This window comes from Leuciscus leuciscus (assembly GCF_965113295.1).
Source record: "Leuciscus leuciscus genome assembly, chromosome: 1".
Taxonomy (NCBI): domain Eukaryota; kingdom Metazoa; phylum Chordata; class Actinopteri; order Cypriniformes; family Leuciscidae; genus Leuciscus; species Leuciscus leuciscus.
In genome coordinates, this window is record NC_138725.1 from 13,081,360 (window position 1) to 13,096,447 (window position 15,088).

The window sequence follows — 15,088 nt, forward strand, 5'->3', positions numbered from 1 at the left end:
TGACGTTAATCATTTCAAAATACCTTAAAAACTGTTTTAGAATTCATTTTCTACAAGTTAGTTGTGGATTTTGGAAACCTTTTCAGTAGCAAACTAATTTTATTACTAATAATGCAATTATTTTATTTCTAGATATTAATGTCATGCGGGAAACTGCTAAAAGAAAGAAGTGAGACTAACAGTAATTCTCTCGTGTGCAAAAGTAGCCAATAAACTGTTCAGATCAGATGTGTGTGAGACAGTGTGTTCACAGTATATGCACTTCTCACACGTTTCACACACACTTAGTGTCACTATAGCAACTCTAGCAGGATTTCAACACTCATTTGATCAGATGAGAGGAAGTTACACAACCAGAGGAGGAGCTGATGATGTTTAAAGGAAGAGCTGTTACTATATATAATGAAGAGAAAGACTGACAGAAACACAAAATGGCTGATAAGTGTGATCTGTGTGTGCTGGGACTGATCATTCTCTCTTCACTTCTCACAGGTAAAGAAATCTGTATTTTCTCTAAAGACATTTAGTGGAATTAGTCTGGAAAGAGTTCATTTGAACATGCACAGTTTATTCTTGCACACATTCACGTTGTGATCTCAGAGTTGTGTATTGATACACACAGATCATACTGTATTATTCCTGATACTGGACATAGTGTCACTCAAACATCTGATGATGAAGAATTATCTTCATATTAAGAGTGTGTCAGTGATTTGAACAGCTCTCTGATAAAGACTAATAGTTTATTCTGGAGAGTGTGTTGTTTGCTTTAAGTCAGGAAAAATACTATGATTTAAAACTTCTGCTTTTTATGCTGGTATGTTTTATGTTTCATTTATTAATATATATCATAATGATCACTGATATATACTGTGTTTCAGGTATCAGTGGAGTGGATGATGATCATGTGTTCATCAGTTCTGGTGAAAATGTGCGTCTGTCCTGTAATAATGCTCTTTCTGACTGCAAATCTAAAACTACATGGAACTATAACAGCTTCAGACGTTCAGGGACAGTTGAACTGATTACTAAAGGGATAAAGAAGAACGACACAGAGAAACATGAGAGACTGAGTCTGGAGTCTGACTGCTCTCTGAACATCAAGAACGTCACAGAAGAAGATTATGGATCTTACAGCTGCCAACAATGGATAGATGTGAATGGACAAGACCAAAAACAAGGAACTGATGCTGATGTTTTTCTGCATGTTCTTCATGGTAAGTTTATGATTATGTGCTCAATTAAAAAATTCTCCATTTAAACTCAGATGATGATTGAAGAGTCTGTGATTTGTGTCTTGTGTTCAGTTTCAGTGTCTCCATCATCATCATCATCATCACAGACTGAGATCAGTCCAGGCCGCTCTGTGACTCTCTCCTGTCAGTTGTATTCATATACTGTATTCTCCTGTGATGATTGGGTTCGTTCTGAGGGAGTTGAGCTGTTGTGGGTGAATCAGGCTGGTGTTGATCTGAAGACAGACTCCAGATATCAGATATTATCATCATCAGATCAATATCACTGTATCATCACTCTGACTACAACACTCCTGAATGAAGATAACAACAGAGAGTGGAGATGTCAGCTTACTCACAGAAATCAACTCAAGACCTCAGTCAGATACACTGTCAAGTATTCAGGTGAGAAAACAGTGTTAGAAGAGCCTCATAATGTCAGTAACACTAAGGTCTATCAGTATCACTGAACCAGAACAAACTGAGGGAACACAAGCTTCTTTGACTCTCACAGAAGAGTAACTCAAAGCATTGCTTCAAACTAATGAACTGCAGTGAAGTAACAGTCCAAAACGTGTGCACTTCACTTTTTGTGCACTTCACTTTCACTTTTAAATTAGCGTCAATTCATCCTTCGCAGGGAGTTTGATTGACATGCGATCTGAGTCTGACCAATCAAAATCCACCATTTTTGTCCGACAAAGCAGTCAGGAGAGTTAGTAGATAAACGTCGGTGGATTTGAACTTGTCTTTAACTGAGGCAATGAACTTCACTGCGCTTCATGAAGAGTTTTTCTTTTGCGTGAAGAAGCCGTTCGCCGGAGATGTGTTAACAGATAGCGGAGTGCATTCATGATTAACGTTAGGCTACCGGTATAATAATCCTCCTGGTGCCGGGTCTGAGTGAGTAATTTACTCTCTTACCTTTGTTCTTTGATTAACATTAATGACACTTTAAGACCAGCCGCTGCTGACAGAGACGCGATCTGACACGCGTCCCATTTCCTCACAAATCTCTACATTCATTTAAGACTTTATTTAAATCATTTAAAGTGTAAATTGCAGGTTACATTTTTCACAAATATAATGCAATGTGCTTGTTAAACATAAAGATAAGAACCGCCCACCATTGTTTTGTATGTTTTTTATACCAAAATGCTGAATATAATATGAAAAGTTGGTACTTTTTACAGAGGTTTTAAGCACTCCCCCTCCCTTCCACTAGGCTGGGCGTGACATCATAAGAGGGACTCCAAGCCTAGAGTTACCGTTAGTCTAACGGCAAGTAGCCTAGCAGTTATATTGGAGACCTAACTAGCAAAAATGGTTAACTATTGTGTTTGTGCGGGATGTACGAATATATCAAAATTCACCTCCACGGCGTTCAGAGTTCGGTTGCTCAGCACTCTGTGGTTTTTGTTTATCTTTCGCTAACTGGACCCCGCCGCAGAAACACACTTGCCCTCCCGCGGGCTGCGCTCATCCGCCTTGAGCTCGGTCCGTTCAAAACGGCTTTTCTCGGCTTAATCCAGTTAAAGGCGCGTATCTCGCGACAGCTCCGTGTCGTTGCGGAGTTGCGTTTTAGCACTGACAATATCGCGTTCTGTCAGCAGATGCCGGCAAAGTGCCATTGTGCCTGTGCAGTGTGTGCATCTCTACAGCTCTGATTAGGACTACTGACACCATGTAAGTAAATAATGTCTTCAGTCGTTGTCCCTCCTTGCTATTCTACATGACGGCAAGATTTTGAAAAGACGTTGGCTTGTTCCCTAATGTTATCCGGGTTAGCACCAGGCTAACCTAGGCTAGCTCTAGCTACTCACCAGGACACCTGGCCAACCCTCCACTCATTTTCCTCACACCAAGCTTTGAGGGCCATGATTTCTGGCAATTTCCTCCCCTCTCTCACGCCTGACTGGTTCAAAATTGTAGGGCTGTGGTCCATCAAGAATTTGATGGTTTCCCACCTCCTCAGTCTCCCAGTCGTTCTCCATAGTCAAGCCACAAACAGTAGGAATCTAGCAGAGTATGGGTTGCTACTCCCTCTTATGACGTCATCACCCAGTTACTGTAAAAAACATGCTACCTTTGAAGAAACCCCAATAAATGTTATTTTAACGCATTTTAAGACAGAAATGTTTAAATACATACATATTGAGCACTTTAATTTACACATTAATTGGTTGTGGTGGTTAACCTGCAATTTACACTTTAAGACTGCTCTTATTAAAGGTGCTCTAAGCGATGCCACGCGTTTTTTAGGCCAAACATTTTTTTGTCACATACAGCAAACATCTCCTCACTATCCGCTAGCTGCCTGTCCCCTGAACACACTGTAAAAAAACGCGGTCTCTCTAGACACCACAGGCTCCACAAACGGCAACAAAAACAAACTGGGCTCACCCGCACCACGAAACACAACAAACACTGCTCCAGCCAATCACCGACAAGAAGAATTTGAGGGTGGGGTTTGGGGGGTTAGTGTGAGTACACATGAAGGGGGTGTGTGGAGGAGAGAGAAGCGTGAAGAGGGAAGTTTGAATTATGGCCGACACACGCCCAAAGAGACGACGTTCCAATGAACAAATTGCAAAGAAGAGGGACAAGGATAAGAAACGCGCGAAGTAGCTGCTACCGAATTTACATCGGAAAAACCTTCGAAAGGTGGCGAGAACTCCGCCGGCAGAAGGGCTTCCAATCCGACATTCAGTTGCTCTGTTTTTGCAGAACAGGTAAATCCATTTTTCTTTCTAAACAGACGTTCATGTTCGCCAAACCAACACAAGGATGTAACAATTAGCTAGAACGGTGAATACACAACATATATGTTTCTAGCAGCTAGCGATCAATCTCTATTGTAAATTCACAGTAGGGTGACAATTTGTGTGAATTATGTTTTCACCCACTGTTTGTTATGAATTTGAATGTTCATTTAGGCTATTGACAACTTTGACTAAATTTGTTTACAACGCCGCCGTTGTTTATGCTCACTGGGAAACGCGAAGCTAACGTTATCTTGCTATTATTGTGTCCTTGTATGGGAGCTATATAACCTCAGGTGGCGAAACGATTTTAAGACAATGTTTATCTTTTTCTGCATTCTGTTCTGCAATATATAAAAGCATTTATCTAACTTGGTGACATTACACATTGAATGAAGTATCAGTAAAACTTAACTTTGTAGTGACTACTTTGACTTTCCTTAATGCCGGAAGGGAGGGGAGGAGGGAGGAGACGGGATGAGGAGGAGGGAGGGTCTAGCTAGCCTCCGTTTTGTTTGACAACAATTCAAATGTCAACAAGCAGTTACGACTCCCGGCATCGCTTAGAGCACCTTTAAGACACTCGACAAAACGGACATTTTGGCATAATTTGTGTGTGTTATGGTTTGTTCAAACCCGAAAGAGAACTCTATACTGACGCACGTCTTTTCTGTGTGTGTTGTAACAGTCACTGGCTGTCACATGGTTTATTTGTTCTTATTGTCAGTGCTATGTTCATCCCATCCACTAGGGGACACCAGTAGCACCTATTCCTTATGGATAAAAGATGAAATAAGAACTACAAACTCACAGCTGAGCAGCAAACAAAACGTTTCTCAAGCCAGGATTATTAAAGAGAACAGCAGATACCATGTGGTTACTCAAACTGAAGCTACCTCTTTCTCCTCTACTTCCTGTTTTATCCATAAGGAATAGGTGCTACTGGTGTCCCCTAGTGGATGGGATGAACATAACACTGATAATAAGAACAAATAAACCATGTGACAGCCAGTGACTGTTACAGTGTAATAGGCAGGACTTACAGGTCTCTTTAGTCTTGTCGCGCTTGAATGGTTTAAAAGCATTCACATTAATAAGAGCGTGATCATACAACGCTAGTCAACGGGTGACAGAAAAAAACGGATACTGCGTAATTGCGTTAAATATTTTTAACGCTTTAAACTTTTTTTTTTTTTTGGTGCCGTGGGCAAGTGATGAAACCCGTGTTGCGACTGAACACCGTGTAACACAGACTATCGTAGCAAGCCTAATATATATATATATATTTGACCTTAAAGAAAAATAGTTATCTCTGCCTAAATTTTTTTTTCTGTCTGACCGGAGAAAGTTTGTCTCACACACTGTTTAGGAAGGATAGTATGGACATTGAGATGCAGGGCGAGGCTGTGTTTACATCCACTGTTTATGCTCATCCCTCGCTAATGTTGCACGAGTGTCCACTACTGGTGAACTCTTGAAATGAGTTTGAATGAAATGCTCTAAGCCCTTGATCACTTGGAATCCAATATGGAGCTGATTATAAATTATACATTTGTTTTACACGCCATTATATAGGCCTGTGTGTGTGCTTGGGCTGTTGGAGAAAATATATTTTTTAAAAAATCTACATAAAAGTCTAATCTCATACTATATAGAGTTGTGTGGTGTGACATGCTTCATGCCGCAATGCATGCTGGGAGCCATGAGTTTTATACTATGGGTGGCTCCCAGAATGCATAGCGGCATGAAACATGTCACCATTGTCGATGGCTTTTGTCTTTGTATATAATTGTCCCCATTCATCTTTTTCAGCAACACCAGTCACAGACTCTCAGGATCATTCAAACACACCAGGCACAGACTTGACTACAAACACACCAGGTACATAATCACAGTGTTTTGTCTTTGTCTATAATTGTCCCCAATCTGCCCTGTCCGTCTCTGACTCTGTGCTCGATCTCTTCTTCAGTCATAGTGATTTCTGTCGCTGCAGTCGCTGTTCTCCTTCTTGCTCTTCTCTGGCTGATCTGCAGAAAAAGAGCTGGTGAGTTTTCAGATTTACTCCTTTACAACAATTAAAAACAGTTCAGATGAGCAAACAAACACATCATGTTCAGACTGTAATTATCATAGAAACATGAGGATTATATGAAATTCTCAAACAGAAGTTTATTCCTGCTGAGAAATCCTGTAATGTCAATCTCACAGAGTTATTAAGTCAACAATCATTTTTATTATTCATTTTAATGCTTCAACAAAATCTGATTGTTGAAAAATCGTAATACTTAACATTGTGTCTTTTGCACATTGTGTTTGATCATAAATATTTCATGAGGCACTTGTTTTCAGATAATAAAAGAGGGACTGGCGACTCTGCGGTGAGTTCAGTAATGCAGTGATTTAGATTTGATTACTGTCTTTAAAGCTCAATAAAGTGTCATTCATCCAGTTTAACTGTTTGTTCTGAAGGTCAAAGATGAGAATGATCATAAAGGGACGAATGAGACGATCAACATGTCCATTCCTCCCGCTGCAAGAGCCAATGTGAGTCCACTAAATCATCAAACATTACGTTCACTGTCTGTTCAATAATGTGATTTAAAAGCTCTTGTGTTATTCTACATATTATAGTGAGAGATATGTCTGTTCTGTGTTAAACTTGACTCTCTGCACGTTTGCATTGATGTTTAGGAGCAGACAGATGATGTGACTTATTCTGAGGTCACTTCTTCCAATACAAAGCCAGTAAAATCACTCAAAGATCACAGGACTCAATGACTACAGACCTGTTGCCTTAACATCTGTGGCCATGAAGTCATTCGAAAGACTGGTGTTAGCATATCTGAAGGACATCACTGGACCCTTGCTGGACCCCCTGCAGTTTGCCTACAGAGCAAACCGGTCTGTGGATGATGTGGTCAATATGGGACTGCATTACACCCTACAACATCTGGACAAACCAGGGACCTATGCAAGGATTCTGTTCGTGGACTTTAGTTCTGCCTTCAACACCATCGTCCCATCACTGCTCCAGACCAAACTGACCCAGCTCTCTGTCCCTAGCTCCGTCTGTCAATGGATCACCAGCTTTCTGACAGACAGACAACAGCTAGTCAGAATGGGCAAAATCACGTCCGACAGCCGCACCATCAGCACCGGTGCTCCACAGGGATGTGTTCTCTCACCACTGCTCTTCTCCCTGTACACAAATGACTGCACCTCTAAAGACACCTCTGTCAAGCTCCTGAAGTTTGCAGACGACACTACTGTTATCGGACTCATCCGGAACGGTGACGAGTCTGCGTACAGACAGGAGGTGGAGCAGCTGGCTCTTTGGTGCAGTTATAACAACCTGGAGCTGAACACGCTCAAAACAGTGGAGATGATCGTGGACTTCAGGAGAAACCCCCCTGCACTCCCTTCACTCACCATCATGGACAGCACTGTGACTGCAGTAGAGTCATTCAGGTTCCTGGGCACCACCATCTCTCAGGATCTGAAGTGGGACACTCACATAGACTCTATTGTGAAGAAAGCCCAACAGAGACTGTACTTCCTGCGTCAGCTGAGGAAATTCAACCTGCCACAGGAGCTGCTCGTACAGTTCTACTCAGCTGTCATCCAGTCCATCCTCTGCACTTCCATCACCGTCTGGTTCGGCTCTGCTACCAAAACCGACCTCCGTAGACTACAGCGGATAGTTCGGACTGCTGAGCGAATCACTGGCACTACCCTTCCCACACTCAAAGTACTGCACTCATCCAGAGTGAGTAAAAGGGCTCGCAAAATCACTCTGGACCCGTCACACCCAGCACACTCTCTGTTTGAACTGTTACCGTCTGGTCGACGCTACAGAGCACCGAGCACAAAAACAACCAGACACAGGAAAAGTTTCTTTCCCCAGGCCATCTACCTCATGAACACTTAAATGTTCCCCTACTGTGGAACAAACATGTGCAATACTTCCCTCAGACATTTCATTATAGCACCTTATAACTTTATATATATTTATAATTTATAATCTTTTTATTTTATTTTTTCTATTTTTTTTATTTTATTTTTTATTTATACCTGTTACTTGTCACTTGTCTTGTCACTTTGTATTGTATGTGTACTGGAAGCTACTGTCACCAAGACAAATTCCTCGTATGCGCAAGCATACTTGGCAATAAAGCTCTTTCTGATTCTGATTCTGATTCTGATGTGAGTAGATACCAGCACATGAGTTTGACTCTCAGATAAATGAAGCTCATGCTCTAATAATAATAATAATAATCGCTGGGGTTCAAACATTGATGGACAGAATCTGTTCTTTCAGGATCATGATGATACAGTGACTTATACTGCCATCAGAGGAAGAGAAGATCAACCGCAGGATCAACTTTACGCCTCTGTGAACAAGAACAAGACCTTCACAAATAAACATTAATGATACAGATCATGAGCTCATCATATCAGGAGCAGACGGGAAGTTTTATAAAATCAGTGTCTGCTCATATTATTTAGTAATAAAATATTCTAAAATTTGACTTTGCAGTGTGTATATGTGTATATGTCACGCTATTAAATGTAAGTTATTTCTTTCTTTTTTTCACATGTGACAATAAAGAGTTTTTGTCTCTTCCATTCCTGTGAAAACAGACGTAACTAAACTTGCTCTTGTTAGCTGGAAAGTTTCAAAGTTAGAATTCACGTTTTAAATGAATACTTGTATGAAGGTAAAAGTGGCCAAATTTGAGAGCTTGTAGATTTGAATTTGAGAACAAAATATTCATATTTGTAAGCTGAAATGTACCCTCATAGTTCTGATGTGAAAGTCTGAATGTTTCGATTCACACAGACTATAAACTAGTCAGACGTTACCAACTAAGTCCAAACGTAGAGCGAAGGGTTCATTATGATGACCATTACACTGACCTCGTATCTTATGCACACCAATGATGTTGAAACGATCTAGTCATCTACAGCCAGGGTTTTTCCTGCATAGAGAATTATGAGGCGGCCGCCTCCGTCAAATTTCGGGCCGCCTCCGTCTGTCGACAAAAACTCAAGACGGAATCACATGATTAGATACCTCTTTTCCACCGACACGATTCCGCAGCGGATTCACGGCCGGGTTCCATTCCATTCTCAAACCGTTCTGCGCATTTCGACTGCATCAGAATAAGCACGAGCCCGGCCCTGGCCCGAGACGCTCAAGCACAAGTCCGACAGCTCATCAGAATTATCAGCCCGAGTCCGACTCGAGTCCGTTTTTTTTATTATTATTATTACACAGCGGCAGCCTGCCCTATTTGCAGCCATTAAAATAGGTCAGTTTTGTTAGTTATGTTTCTTTTCATTTCTTTATCATGTTAATTTAGACAAATGTTTTGGAGCATTTTTTTTTAAATGACGACCAAGCAGCCGAACCGACAGCGAGTATAGCCTACAACATGTTTGATCAATTTAGCCTCTCAAATAATAATAATAATAATAATAAATTTTATTTGGAAAAGCGCCTTTCAAGGTACCCAAGGACACTGTACAGTTTGATAGGCAGAGACAAGGGAAATATAAAGACAAAAACATAAAGAACATACAGGGTTTAAAATGTTATCATGCATACACAAGACATAAGAATACACTGCGCACAAGGTGTAAAATCAGATCAATCAAGTCAAATTATGGGACTGCAGAAAAGCTAGGCTAAAAAGATGGGTTTTTAATTTAGTTTTAAAAGTGGATAAACCTGTGCATTGGCGCAACTCAAGTGGCAAAGCATTCCACAATTTGGGGCCTACCACGCTGAACGCCCTGTCGCCCATGGTGCGGAGGCGAGATGTGCGGACGTATAAGAGGCATGTATATCAACGCTAATAGGCTACTTTACTTGGCTACAATCCATAGATAGGCTATAAAACACTTCAAGCATATCACACAGACAGTTAATTTAACAAATGATTATTTATTAAACCACAGTGAGTAAAACAACTTTTTTTGAAATACTGAGGCAGGCTCAGGCTGCTCGAACCAGCGCTCGCAAACGAAAGGAGCAATAGCCTATCTAAACCAATTAAATTAAATAAACTTGCAGGTTATCTTACCTCAAAAATGCACGACAGAACATGGCCATTCTTTTTTTCCAGTAGTTTCCAACAGTTAAACGAAAATAAAAAAATTTTCTCTTAATATTCTCCATTATTTGCACATGAGGTGAATCGTGGGTCACGCTGATGGGAAACCTTCTGTGTGTGTGTGCGTGCGTGTGTGTGTGTGTGTGCGTGCGTGCACGAGACTGTCATGTCAGTCATATGTCACTGTGTAATTATAAGATTAGGTTATGAAATGTCTTTCTATGTTTGTTTTTCTATCGTCGTCGTCAGCTTCTCATATTTTTTTAATTAATGTCTAAAAATATAAAAAGAAGGATAACCCAAAAAAAGCCAGAGGCCCGGCCCGCATGTGAATTATGACGTGAGAATTGGCCCGAAGCCCGGCCCTAGGGGCATAAATAAGTCAATAATAATAATATTGGCACGTCGGGCTCGGGCTGAAATGCAGGGCTTTAAGCACCTAAACGTGCTTGTCTCAAACGGAGCAAGGTAAATTTCTGCGAAAGCGCACGAGCCCCTGCCCCTCCCCCTTTTCAACATCACCTGTCAGTTATCACAACCTCCACAGACGCACGAAAGTCAAGAAGCACCTTCTCTGCAGCATCGAAGTGCCTTCACTTGTCACAGCCAGGTACCGATACTGTTTTTCTTAAGCTTCGGCTCTCAAACTAGTTAGGTTACTTAAAATATATCCATAGAGCCAGCCTGACTTAGGCAATAGCCGAAATTCTTCTGCCGTTTTTATAAAATAAGCTATCACAAGTAGCAGTCACGTAATTTACTAGTACTGTTTTGTAATTTCATGGCCCCCTATGAACTGTAAATAAAATCAAATTATCTGATTATTAAAATACCTATAAATAAATAAATACATGCTTGTAAAAAGTGTTTTTTTTTCACCTTCTAGTGGTCATTATACATAAAAAGATGCACCAGATTAATGCATTTATCTTTAAAATGTACAAAATTTTCTTCCGGGGGGGCATACCCCCGGACCCCCCTAGAGGCACCGAGCTATCGGATTTTGCCACCTCCGCCTCATTTTCAGCCAGGAAAAACCCTGTACAGCTTTAAGATGGTATGAGCTTCTGGAGTCGGGATTTCATCCCAGTTATAGGAATTTCGATCTCTGTTCTGGTGACTGAGAAGAAGGCCTTAGGTTTCCATGATTTGGTTGGATGTTGCTTCTCAACTCTGAAAGGTACAGTGCTGGAAGTTGAGAGGGAAAAAGCTGGGATCGTTCCTCATCTCTGACCCCATGCCTAAGTCGGATATAAGCTACACTAAACCACTGAAAGTGCTCTTTTAACACGGACATTTAAAAGGACAGAAGGATGGATTTTCTGCTTCAAGTGATAGGACTAGCTGAGTGAACTTATATTCATATTGTCTTGATGTCTGTGTCGTTTTCTATTAATATTCAGATATAAGTGACCAAAAAAGCCATTTTAAAGTAGTTAAAACATCCGACTGGTAAAAATTTGTGTGATTTCCTCTATTTTAAAACCCGTATGTTTAGCAGTAAATACAAAGCTATTTGAGGAAAAATATCACTTATTTTCAATTTTAAAAAATAAATAAAAATAAAGACAAAAGAAAATACTGACCTAGGAGCTTCTGAATGATAACAGCACTAAACACTAGACAAGAGAGTCCATTACCACACTCTGAGCTACAAGGAAACGCTGAACATTTCGACACATTAGCTGTGTCCCAATGTGAAGGCTGCATCCTCCGAAGGACTGAAGACTTCAAGGATGCAGCCTTTGTGTCCTCCGAAGGACGCACCATGTAGCCTTCATAGGATTTCCTAATTGCGCAACCAGGTGTTTCTGATCACCGCTCCTCAACGGTGCGAGAGGACAGCTGCCATCCTGATAATTCATTTGATATAGCCTACCCACATAGCAACATTGTTTCGGCCCAGATCCGGCCCACATCTGGCACTTGTGGAATGCGGATCTGGCCCACATGTAGCGTGGAATGACGGCACTTGGGTGGCCCACTCCTGTTTGCCAGATCTGGGCCACAAGCAGGCCATAGCAATGCCACATGTCAGCCAAGAGCAAAGAAATCAACCAGAACTGGACCTTATCTGAGCCACACAGTCTGTGTATATTAAATATGGAGTCATTTCAGCCTAAATAAGCCTGTTAACAAGCAGAATCACTGAAGGAAAGAAGAGAACAGAAAAAGAGACGAGCAGAAACACAAGAACTACAACTGACTTCAGACACAGCCTTAGATGAAATCAACTGAAGATAAAAGAAGACATTAAATCTGTGAAGATCTCAGCAGAGGAGGATTAAACAACTCCACAAACAGCATTACCAGCTTCACTTATTACTAACCAGACTGACTTTTTTTCTGTCAGACTTCTACACAAGTTTTTATTGAGAATTAACAGAGGTTTAACTCTGTGTTTCATTTGAAGTCACCATAACAGTGATAAGTGTTTCCATTAGTTGGGCTCTTAACTCTTAGTATATCTTTAGTCTTTCTTTGACCGCTGTGACAGTGTGTTTGTCAAACACATTTACAGCAGCAAAGAAAGCTAAAGTGAAACGAGATCAGGTGATGAAGCTATATGATGACACACACAGACATCAACAATCAGCGTATGAATCTCAACAATGGTGACAATCAAAAGTACTTTGCTGCAATGCATGCTGAGTACCAGCATAGTACAAAACTCCCAGCATGCATTGCAACATGAATAAATTATGCAGCTGAATTGTCCTATTATTGTGTTTGATTCTAAATATTAAATATTTAATTTTTTGCTGTTTTTTTGTTGTGAATTAGTAGCTTTTCAGTGATGTTCTGAATTAATCTGTTTATCTAAATATTTGTGATTGTCACCATTGTTGACATTCATACGCTGATTGTTGATATCTGTGTGTGTCAGCAAAGCTAATTTTTTATCTCATGTTTGTTAAAAGATTTAAACTGACTATTATAATATTGCTAGTAACACAGGGTTTGTGATGTGAAGATATTAATTGATCAACACAATTGTTAGATTCCAAAGACATCAGTGAAACAGGTTATTTCATGATGATTATAAACCCATCACCAGGTAACCATCATCACCTGATCTCATTTCACTTTAGCTTTCTTTGCTACTGCAAATGTGTTCGACAAACACACTGTCACAGCGGCCAAAAAAAGACAAAAGATATATTAAGAGTTAAGAGCCCATCTAATGGAAACACTAACCACTGTTATGGTGACTTTAAATGAAACACATTAGAGTTAAACCTCTGTTAATTCTCAATAAAATCTTTTGTAGACGTCTGACAGAAATAAAGTCAGTCTGGTTAGTAATAAGTGAAGCTGGTAATGCTGTTTGTGGAGTTGTTTAATCCTCCTCTGCTGAGATCTTCACAGATTTAATGTCTTCTTTTCTCTTCAGTTGATCATCTAAGGCTGTGTCTGAAGTCAGTTGTAGTTCTTGTGTTTCTGCTCGTCTCTTTTTCTGTTCTCTTCTTTCCTTCAGTGATTCTGCTTGTTAACAGGCTTATTTAGGCTGAAATGACTCCATATTTAATATACACAGTTTAGTTTAGTTTAGTTTAGTTTGTTTATTTATAAAGCACATTTCAACAGTCACAGGACTGACCAAAGTGCTGTACAATCATTAAATAGAACATAGCATACGGTTAAAATACACAACAGCTGAGAGGTTACATGTATAGTATTTGACAATTGAACTATAGACATATATTTAACATCAAATTAAAATTTATAAGCTACAGAAGAGAGGACACTTAAATGGTATTAAAAGCTAAGGAGAATAGATGAGTTTTCAGTAGGGATTTAAAAGCTGGTAGCGAGTGAGCTGTTCTAATTTGTATTGGCAGGTTGTTCCATAATCTGGGTCCCACTACTGAAAAGGCTCTATCTCCTCTACGCTTCAACCTTGTGCAAGGAACAGCAAGTATATTAAGATTACTGGATCTTAAGACACGGGACGGGCTGTATAAGTGTATAAGTTCTGATAGATAACTTGGAGCAAGATGGTGCAGGCATTTGAACACGAGTAGGAGAATTTTGTAATCAATCCTATATTGGACAGGTAGCCAATGTAAAGCTCGCAGGATGGGTGTGACATGATCAAATTTACGTGTTTTCGTAAGAAATTTGGCCGCAGCATACACAGACTGTGTGTCTCAGATAAGGTCCAGGTCTGGTTGATTTCTTTGCTCTTGGCTGACATGTGGCATTGCTATGGCCTGCTTGTGGCCCAGATCTGGCAAACAGGAGTGGGCCACCCAAGTGCCGTCATTCCACGCTACATGTGGGCCAGATCCGCATTCCACAAGTGCCAGATGTGGGCCGGATCTGGGCCGAAACAATGTTGCTATGTGGGTAATTGAGTAAACAGCTATGGAGTCAGAATTGGCTATTGTCATTTTTATGTTTTATATTTTACTGGAGGACATGGTGAGGATGTTTCAGCCCCGGCGCTGCCGGATCATGTATTTTCGGTTTAGCCCTGTTTGAATATAAAACCCAATTGAATATAAAAAAGTCCAGTATTTCTCGCGCTCGTCATCGGCAGCTGTCACGGTTGCCAGGCGACAAGAACAGTCCTTGTAGGCTAGACCGGTCCGAGCGCTTCAGATGCGCCCTTTGATATGGGACATATCAAACTTATATGAGACTTTAATTTTCTGAACTGCATATTTCATTAAATATTCACGTACAAATGTGAAGTAACCTACTGAAGTACCTTTTTTCCCTCACATATGATTTTACATTAAACTACACAAAAGTATATAATGTAACAACCTTGAAAATATTCAGAAGTAAAATGCAGGAATATCATAATATAAATACAAACTATAATAAAAACCCTGACAAGGAGTTTTTTCCCCTGCAGAATACATACCTCTAGTTTTACTCTTGATACTAAAAACTTGTTATTAAAAGTACTTTTTTCAGAAATTACTCTTTTTGAAAGTCTAATTATTATTCTAATAAATTCTAATAA

At 40.2% G+C, this 15,088-nt stretch overlaps 1 protein-coding gene across 1 annotated transcript; it reads left to right on the forward strand.

Annotated features, from left to right (window-relative positions):
- Positions 1 to 358: 358 nt before the first annotated feature.
- On the forward strand, positions 359 to 6,775 carry LOC309489597 (uncharacterized protein; the record flags this gene model as incomplete). The annotated part of the gene is made up of 8 exons (XM_082158446.1): positions 359 to 492; positions 882 to 1,217; positions 1,308 to 1,640; positions 5,810 to 5,878; positions 5,967 to 6,041; positions 6,347 to 6,375; positions 6,467 to 6,541; positions 6,689 to 6,775. The coding sequence occupies exons 1-8, from the start codon at positions 432 to 434 to the stop codon at positions 6,773 to 6,775; spliced, it is 1,065 nt and encodes a 354-aa protein (XP_082014572.1). The 5' UTR covers positions 359 to 431.
- Positions 6,776 to 15,088: the final 8,313 nt, after the last annotated feature.